Genomic DNA, 9,589 nt, shown 5'->3' with positions numbered 1-9,589 from the left:
AGACACATCACTGAGCAAATCCACACTTTTGTCCAAATACAAAATTCAAACTGGAAAGCAGCAGCTATGGATAGTTCCAGACTGTACTTCCCATTCAACCTCTGGGGGAAGAACGGGATCCTCTGGTGGTGGTGTGTCTACAACACATTCCCGTCCAGCAACCAGAAGGTCCAGAGCAACAGCACAAATCCACTCAGTAAAAAGAAGTGCTTTTTTTTTTTTTTGAGTCAGAGACTCTCTCTGTTGCCCAGGCTGGAGTGCAGTGGCGCAATCTCAGCTCACTGCAAGCTCCACCTCCCAGGTTCACGCCATTCTCCTTCCTCAGCCTCCCAAGTAGCTGGGGCTACAGGTGCCGCCACCATGCCCGGCTAATTTTTTGTATTTTTAGTAGAGACGGGGTTTCATTGTGTTAGTCAGGATGGTCTCAATCTCCTGACCTCGTGATCCGCCTGCCTCGGTCTCCCAAAGTGCTGGGATTACAGGCATGAGCCACCACACCTGGCCCAGAACTGCCTTTTAAAGCAGCGACTTAGGTGTTTTTTCCATTATCACTGCTGTTGTGTAACACTTTCCAGGTCACTCTTCAAATATAAATAGTGCAAGCCTTGGAGGAAGGGCACCCAAGGAGAGGAAACTCTCTGCGTGGGGAAAATGTCATGATTTTATTCACTGCATTAATTATTCGTTTACCCTCCGCTTGCTAAAAGGTAGCACATTCCCAACAGGAGAAATGAGCTTTCCATTTGAAGATCGAGAAAGGCAGCCTCTGTGTTTTTTCTCTGTACTATACATTCATCCACTTAGTGACCATCTACTGGGCACCTGCCTGGTTCCAGTCACTAGCTCCTGCAAGGTGGTGGTGAGCAAGACAATCTCCCTCGTCCACTAAAATGATGAAACCACAAAGCTGCTCAAGCACCTCGCGCCTGGGTGCCACTCTATGAACCTGCTCCCTTCGCCCCACTACGCTTCATTTTCCTTCCGTGTGAAATGAGGTCACAGCGCCCACCCTGTGAGGACTCAACACTGTTAGCAAAGTACCTGGCACAGTGCCTGGCACACATGAACACATGTGTGGACATGGACGCATCATTGCAGTCATTTATAAGCCACACTGAAAATAAACATCAAGCTAAGCCTTCTCCATGTTATGTCGCTTTAGGAGGCATCTGTCACTTACAAGTGACAGATTGTAAGTGACAGTCTGTACACTTTTTTTGTACAAAAGATAAGTTTAAAATGAAATCACTGGGTCGGGTGCTTCAATACAGGGTGGCTTACACCTATAACCCCAGCACTTTGGGAGGCTGAGGTAGGTGGATCACCTGTGGTCAGGAGTTGGAGACCAGCCTGACCAGCATGGTGAAACCCCATCTCTACTAAAAATACAAAAAAATTAGCTGGACATGGTGGTGCGCAACTGTAATCCCAGCTACTCAGGAGGCTGAGGCAGGAGAATCACTTGAACCTAGGAGGCGGAGGTTGTGGTGAGCCAAGATCACGCCATTGCACTGCAGCCTGGAAAACAAGAGTGAAACTCCATCTCAATTAAAAAAAAAAAAAAAAAGGCTGGACGCGGTGGCTCACACCTGTAATCCCAGCACTTTGGGAGGCCAAGGCGGGGGGATCACGAGGTCAAGAGTTCAAGACCAGCCTGGCCAAGATGGTGAAACCCTGTCTCTACTAAAAATACAAAAATTAGCTGGCACGGTGCTGGGTGCCTGTAGTCCCAGCTACTCAGGAGGCTGAGACAGGAGACTTGCTTGAACCAGGGAGGCAGAGGTTGCAGTGAGCTGAGATCGTGGCACTGCACTCCAGTCTGGGTGACAGAGCAAGATTCTGTCTCAAAACAAAACAAGCAAACAAACAAACAAACAAAAAAACCTGACAAAATAATAAAGAAATAAAACAAAATGTAGAACTTTAACTGGGCAGCAGCTTTTAAATATAATATGTTGAAATTAGAGGTGGTGGCTAAGCTTGGGAAGGTACTGTTTCAAAACAAGATCTTTTTGGGACAAAATTTTTTTCTCTTGCTAAAACTGAAGGGTTTTTTTTGGTGGGGGGTTGTTGCAGAGATGGGAGGTTGGTATTGTGTTTTATCAAACAAATAAGGAAGTTTACTGGCTAGATAAATTGTGCCAGCCAAAGTTCAGTGACATCTCCCTCCCTACTCCCAGATCCACTTGATTTATTTCACACATTTCCCTCCATGCCTTTCATTCCCAGGATTTGTGGGGGGGCAACACATGATATTGCACATTTCAGAGCTTCTTCCCCTCCTCCCAGAAAAGTGCATGTTTCCTTCACATGAATTCTACCTGGAGGATTCTGTGACAGCCTTTGGAATGGAGGTGCTTTGCTGGTTCCTGAAGATCGTTTCCAAGTGACAGTATTTCAATTATATACTTGTTCTACAAAAATGGAATCATTTGGGAACAGAAATCCAAAAACACTCTGCAAATACCAACAGTTCCACAGTCAGGGGCCAGTTATCTCATTATGTCTTACCGCATCTCTTCCAGCAGGGCAAAGGGGGGAAATGGTCATTTTTAGTAACTGGTGCCAGCTCTGATTTTAGGAAGGAATGAAAGGAGGAGTACGGAAGCCCCATCTGAAATGTGGTCTTCAAGTTCCCACTGCCTTTCATCTGTTCTTGCCGTTCAGGCCCTCATCACCCCAGACACACATCTGAAGAGTTTCTGAGAAGTGCTGGAATTTTGTTAGCAAAACAGAAATTATTCTTCTACCCTTCCCACGAATCAGGAAGGACTTAAAAAGATGTGGATTAAAAACATTCCTTTTAACCTCTGCAGTGCTTTGCTAAGGTACAGGCGGTGAGGGAGCCTTGGGGATTCCAGATGGCATGACAACTGTGGGCATCACCCAGCCCAACGCCTCCCACCTAATTAACCGCCCAAAGGAACATACCAGGCCTAATGAGTTTTTTTAAATATAAGGTTGCAGAGGTATAGATGGCCTTTTATGAAACCTAGAAGTGGATTATATATGAACACAGATTTGCTAAAATCAAAATCACACCAGGGTCCAAAGCCATGAAACATGTTGGCTGCTTATTAAACAAAAAATGCCGTCACTTCATTTCGTACGCTTCCTAACTTACAATGTTTGTACATTTTTTGATAGGAATCCAACTTTGTCCCTTCTCTCCCTCACCTCCTGTGAAAAAATAAGGTTTCTCTTCAACTAAACGCTGGATTTATAGGACAACTACAATTCTGTTATTTCTAGACTACTACTCTCCCACAGTTCCTAAGTTAAACATTGCATTTCTGTACATAGTTTGTTACTACAATGTAACAAATTACACACAGAGCAAACTACATATGGAAATAATAAGGTAGGGGTTATTTTTTAAAGAACACTTATTGAATACTTAACAAAGGCCAGGTGCCTGTACAGTGATAAAAATACCAATGTCTCATAAAAAGAGTGATTTTTTTTTTGAGATCGAGTTTTGTTCGTCACCCAGGCTGAAGTGCAATGGCACCATCTCAGCTCACTGCAACCTCTGCCTCCGAGATTCAAGTGATTCTCCTGCCTCAGCCTCCCGAATAGATGGGATTACAGGCGCCCGCCACCATGCCCAACTAATTTTTGTGTTTTTAGTAGAGACGGGGTTTCATCATGTTGACCAGGCTGGTCTTTAACTCCTGACCTCAGGTAATACACCTGCCTCGGCCTCCCAGAATGCTGGGATTTCAGGTGTGAGCCACCACACTGAAAAGAGTGATTTTTAAAGTAAATTAAATGTTGTCCAGAAGTCGGGCAGCTGAGGGCTAAGCAGCAGCAAAAAAGACCAGGCCTGTCCTCCAGGCTTCCCTGACCCAGGCCTCCTCTCTGGCTTGGTCACGACAGATTGGGTTTTGCTCTAGTGGGTAATAAGCCCATGGTTCTATGACACAGGCTCATTCCTGGTTCTCCTCGCATCCCTGGCAGGTGGGCGGTGGCCCTGCTCCACTCACAGCCAGAGGCTGGAAATGACACATCACTTCCTTTCACATTTTGGGGTTTTTTTGTTTTTGTTTTTGAGACAGGGTCTGGGTTTGTCATTCAGGCTGGAGTGCAGTAGTGCATCACGGTTCACGGCAGCCTCGCCCTCTTGGGCTCAGGTGATCCTCCCACCTCAGCCTCTCAAGTGGCTGGGACTACAGAAGTGTGCCACCATGCCCAGCTAATTTTTTAATTTTTTTTTATTTTTGGTAGAGACAAGGTTTCACCGTGTTGCCCAGGCTGGTCTCGAACTCCTGGACTCAACTGATCCGCCTTCCTTGGCCTCCCAAAGTGCTGGGATTACAGGCACGAGCCACAGCAGCCACAGCACCCGGCCATCTTTCACATTTTGTTGGCCAAAGCAAGTCTTATCAGGTGGGGAAGTATAATCCTTTCCCAGAAAGAGGGCATTAATTTTTTGGAAAGTTTTTATTTTGAAATGATTGTAGATTCCCAGGAAATTGCAAAAATATACTGATAGGTCTCATGCCCTACACCGAGTTTACCTAATGGTAACATCTTACATAATTATAGTGCAGTGTCACAATCAGAAAATGGACACCGGCTCAACCCACAGACCCCATTCCAAGTTCAACAGTTTCACACGAGCTCATCTCTGTGTGGTTCTATGCGATGCTGCCACATGGCACGTTCATGAAGCCACCACCACAGACAAGACAAAGAACACGCCACCAGCAAGGAGAACTCCCCTTTGTGGGCCACCCATCCCCTTCGCCCCATCCTGATGCTCCCCCTGCACCCACGAATCTCTCCTCCCTGGAATGTCATACCTAGAATCATCCAGTGTGTGGCCTGTGCGGCGCAGCTCTTCCATCAGCATCACGCCCTCGAGACCCAGCCATGCTGCGTGTTCACTTCTGATTGCTGAGACGTGCTCTGGGGTATGCACAGAGGCATATTTTCTGAACAGTTGAGAATCTAGCACTCTCATCCCAGCTTCATTTTTTGGTCCTGGTGTTTGGTTTACAAATGGATCTTTCATTTTCTCAGGCAGTTCAGAGGGAGGGTGCTGAGTCTGAGCCATGTGGGGAGGGCACCTGGGCACCTGTCATCCCTCGCAGCCCACCTAGAACCTGGAGGAGGAGAGCTCCAAGAGGCATTCAGATGCTAGTTATTGGATTATTGCCTTTTTTCATGGAGGCAAGTCTGTGTCCTTGAAGGGCTGGGGTGGGACATGGGGGTGGGGTCCTCACAAGCCCTAGGATGCTACCAGACTGCTCTGGCCCAAGGCAGAGGCCAAGATCCTGTCTCATTCAGGAGCCCTTGGGCAAGCCACGCAACTGTTCTGCTGTTTTGACATACGTTAAACGAGGAGAGTACATCACGCAGGTTCTAAGGTTTCTTCCAACTCGAATTCCATGAATTCAGGTTGGCAGAAGACTGAGCTCTAGGGAGGCCAGGCCCTCCCTAAGGAAACAATAATGAAGGTCATGTACTTTATTTTGAAAATCAGGCAAGGTCGGCTCCAGTTTGGGGGGAGGGGAAGAGAGTATATATTTTAAATCTACTAGGAAAATGCAAAAAGGGGAATGTGACAGGGTTCCTTCCCGTGTTATGTCACCATCTGTAATTAGATCCCACAGTCCAGCCCAGAATCATAATTCACATAACAGCGGAACTCATTTGCCAAGTTCCGGGTGTGTTTTGGAACAAACGTGCACATCTTCACTCCAAGGAGCTCTGCTGCCTGTTCTTCCATGATGGCACCTGAAGAGAACAAAGCAAATGAATCCAGAGAGTGACAGCCCAGCCGGAGCTCAGTGTGTCCTGAGCTGTGAGAGGGGCTCTAGGTGAACCACCGGTGGCAATTAGTTGACAATTCACAAGTAGGGGGAGGGAGCGAGTCTTCTTTACATTCCGTTTCACCTTCTCCAATATTTTTGCAATTTAATATATGTGTGCAAAACACACACATATATATGCAAAGCAAAAATAATTACTAAAAACTAGCATTTCCCAACGTTGAGCCAAGACTCTTTTTCAGTAATATCCAATCTTGCAAACACAGGTGCGAATGTATTCCCACTCCCTTTTGCCACCTCCTCCCAATTTCTCCCTGCCCTGGGCCCACCGCACACAGCCAGCTACCCTGTGACATCCCCGCAGGAGGTGGCATCCACAGCCCTGACTCCTCTCCTCTTTTCTCCTCCACACTCGAACACAGCAAGCTCTCTCAACTTCATCTTCAAAGTATCTCTTTGACGCCACCGCCCTCCCTGGGGTGCAGCAACAGCCCGCGGTGCCAAGGTTCACGCGCCCCAAAACCTCGGTCAAGTTAAAGCGAACGACTTACGTCTTCAGACAATTTGCGTCCCGTCGCCTCGGGCTTCCGAAGAAAACCCCAATGCCCACGGTCCCCTCTGCTAGGCACTGGGGGCCTCCTGCCCCGACTCTGCCCTCCCGGGCCGCTGCGGCCGTGGCTCCTGACCCCTCAGCTCCCTGGGGCAAAGTGCAGGTGCCTAGGTCTCTGTTACTCTTCTCAGGGTTAGTGCTTCCAGTCTTTAGTCTATTTTATTATTATTTTTTTAAAGTATCCCCTGAAACTAAAATGCACACTCCATGAGTCCAGAGCGCTGCCTGCCGGTACACAGAGCGGTGCACAGAGTTCAAGGAAGCAATGAAGTGAACAAGCGCGCAGGCAACCGTGGCATCTGTGCGAACAGGGCGCCCCTCCCCACACTCCAGCTCCAGAACATGGAACAGCTCCCCGTGGCCCCACTCCCGGCCCAGCCCTGTTCCCAGCAGGGTGCCCAGGGTACAAACGCAGCCCAGAGTGACTGGGGTATAGCGTCCATAACAGCACTCAAGGGTGTGGACACCACAGGTGCCCAGAAGTAAAGAGATGGGTCAGTTGGTAAGGTTTCAGTTCTCAGATATTTTTTTTTTCTTTGAGACAGTCTTGCTCCGTGCCCAGGCTAGAGTGTAGTGGCACCATCACAGCTCACTGTAGTCTGGACCTCCAGAGATCAAGCAATCATCCCACTGAGAGGTGAAGCCAGCTGGACTTCCTGGGTCTAGTGGGGACTTGGAGAACTTTTCTGTCTAGCTAAAGGATTATAAATGCACCAATCAGCACTCTGTAAAAACACACCAATCAGCACTCTGTGTCTAGCTAAGGGATTGTAAACGCACCAATCAGCACTGTGAAAAATGGACCAATCCGCACTGTGTAAAATGGACCAATCAGCACTCTGTAAAATGGACCAATCAGCAGGATGTGGGTGGGGACAAACAAGGGAATAAAAGCTGGCCACCCCAGCCAGCAGCGCAACCGGCTGTTGTCCCCTTCCATGGTATGGAAGTTTTGATTTTGCTCTTCAGAATAAAGCTTGCTGCTGCTCACTCTTTGGGTCTGCACCAACTTTAAGAGCTATAACACTCACCACGAGGGTCTGTGGCTTCATTTCTGAAATCAGTGAGAGCACCACCCCACCACGAGGAACAAACACCAGAAATGCCACTTATAAGAAGTATAACACTCACCGCGAGGTCCACGGTTTCATTCTTGAAGTCAGTGAGACCAAGAACCCACCAGAAGGAAGACACTCCAGACACACCACCTCTATCTCCCAAATGGCTGGGAGGCCCACATAACCACACCTAATTTTTTAAATTTTTGTAGAGATGGAGTCTTGCTATGTTGCGCAGCCTGGTCTAGAATTCCTTGCCCCAAGGTTTCCTCCCACCTTGAAGTTCTCAGATTTACTCTATTGAATTTTACCGTATCTGCCTTAAGTATATCAAATCCAGCCTGGTTGCACACACCTGTAAGTCCCAGCTACTTGGGAGGCTGAGGTGGAAGGACTGCTTAGCCCAGTGGTTTGAGGTTACAGAGAGAAAAAAAAGGTATATCAATCTCACCAGTAGGAAAAATCTTCTACATTAACCCAATCTAATGTCTACTCTGTAACCTTACGCAATTCACTTAAACTCTATAGATTCTAAATTTCTCTTTGATAAAGTGTAGAGGCTGGATAAAACACCACTACTACTGATAATGGTACGTAAAAGTAACAGCTGGCGTTCATCAAGCAGTCACCATGCATCAGACCCGGTGTTGGGTACTTTGTGTCACTTAATTCTTTAGGATCCTTAATGGCAGAGTATTATCAGTCCTAGTTTACAGGTGAGGAATCCAGGGCACAAAGAGTTAAATAACTTGTTCACAAGTCACACAGGAGGTGGTGGACTCAGGATTTCTTCTTGACCCTTAAGACCCGAATAGCCACTGTCAGTGACTTTCATGAGATATGAAATGCAGCACCTACCTGTGCACAGCAGAATCTTGCCCCGTGTCAGGTACTTGATGGTTTCTGATGTTTTTCTGAGACATTCCTCCGAAAGATAGGGAGGATCTGCTATTACGATGTCAAAACTATGTGCAGCAATTCTTTCGGGTAAGTCCAATGGATTATTGTAATCATAGAAAATAAACTCCTCTCCATACATGGCAAATCTTTTGTCATATTCAAAGATATATACAGTAAAGTTTTCTCTGCACAGCTCTCTGAGTTTCTGGTAAACACTAGGGGCACTCACACATGCGATTCTAGGAGACAAAATGAACACACTCATGAAACATCTTTAATAGAGAGATTACGGTGTTAACAACTACTTCACTAAAAAACACACAGGTCTGAGTGCTCAGATTTTCTTACAGGAAACAATGCAAACTGGTGTAATAGTCAGTGTTGAGAAAAAACTTTATAGTGTCTCATTTTTGAGGAATCTGGTACTTAAAAGTCTGTAACTTATAATTTTTTTTTTTGAGATGGAGTCTCACTCTGTTGCCAAGGCTGGAGGGAAGTGGCGTGATCTCGGCTCACTGCAACCTCTGCCTCCCGGGTTCAAGCGATTCTCCTGCTACTGCTTCCGAGTAGCTGGGATTACAAGCACGTGCCACTGCGCCTGGCTAATTTTTTTGTATTTTTAATAGAAATGGGGTTTCATCGTGTTGCTTGGCTGGTCTTGAACTCCTGACCTCAGGTGATGTGCCTGCCTCAGCTTCCCAAAGTGCTGGGATTATAGGCCTGAGCCACCGCGCCTAGCCTATAACTTATAACTTTGAGATATGAAAGACTATAGTTTTTATAGTGAAAAATGTAAAATAGCAGGAACACATTATGACAAAATTTAGATTGAAGTTAACCCAAAGCCTAAATTTACCTATTATTTTCATGCTATGCCTTTGATATTTAAGTACTTTTTGTCCCAACTAAATACTATAAAGTCATTTTGTAATATTCATGATCTTGAAAGATAAACCCAAATAGCTCCCCAGCTCACTCCAGTTCTCCACAAAGATACATTAAAATGCGATCTCACTGCAGACAAGCTGTTCTAAATTTCTGCTTTGCTTCTTTATTGTATAAGGAAATTAAAGTATCTATCTCATTACAGCAGCCCACAGTTTATGAATGGGTAGCGTTCCAAGAGTTAATTGTGAAAACCAACTGCTGGCCGGGCGCGGTGGCTCATGCCTGTAATCCCAGCACTTTGGGAGGCCCAGGCGGGCAGATCACAAGGTCAGGAGATCGAGACCATCCTGGCTGAC

General features: G+C 46.5%; 3 protein-coding genes across 17 annotated transcripts in view; 2 read left to right on the top strand and 1 right to left on the bottom strand.

Annotated features, from left to right (window-relative positions):
• MRPL57 (mitochondrial ribosomal protein L57) overlaps positions 1-9,589 on the top strand; it is a 407,990-nt gene that overhangs the window by 8,948 nt on the left and 389,453 nt on the right. The gene's annotated exons all lie outside the window — the stretch shown is intronic.
• SAP18 (Sin3A associated protein 18) overlaps positions 1-9,589 on the top strand; it is a 556,924-nt gene that overhangs the window by 190,546 nt on the left and 356,789 nt on the right. The window lies entirely within an intron of this gene.
• The window catches only part of EEF1AKMT1 (EEF1A lysine methyltransferase 1), a 351,602-nt gene that overhangs the window by 34,735 nt on the left and 307,278 nt on the right, over positions 1-9,589 (bottom strand). For 6 of the 8 annotated variants that reach the window (XR_007720886.1, XM_050766758.1, XM_050766757.1 and 3 more), the window contains one exon: positions 8,304-8,584. Coding sequence is in view for 7 of the 8 variants with exons in the window: in XM_050766758.1 (XP_050622715.1) it covers positions 8,304-8,584 (281 nt within the window). In the remaining variant the exon portion in view is untranslated. Of the gene's footprint in view, positions 1-5,457; positions 5,743-8,303; positions 8,585-9,589 lie in introns of those variants that run through there. The other 2 variants (XM_050766759.1, XM_050766761.1) reach the window with 1 other exon arrangement.

This window comes from Macaca thibetana, chromosome 17, assembly GCF_024542745.1.
Source record: "Macaca thibetana thibetana isolate TM-01 chromosome 17, ASM2454274v1, whole genome shotgun sequence".
NCBI lineage: Eukaryota > Metazoa > Chordata > Mammalia > Primates > Cercopithecidae > Macaca > Macaca thibetana.
This window is presented reverse-complemented; position numbering and strand designations above follow the sequence as displayed.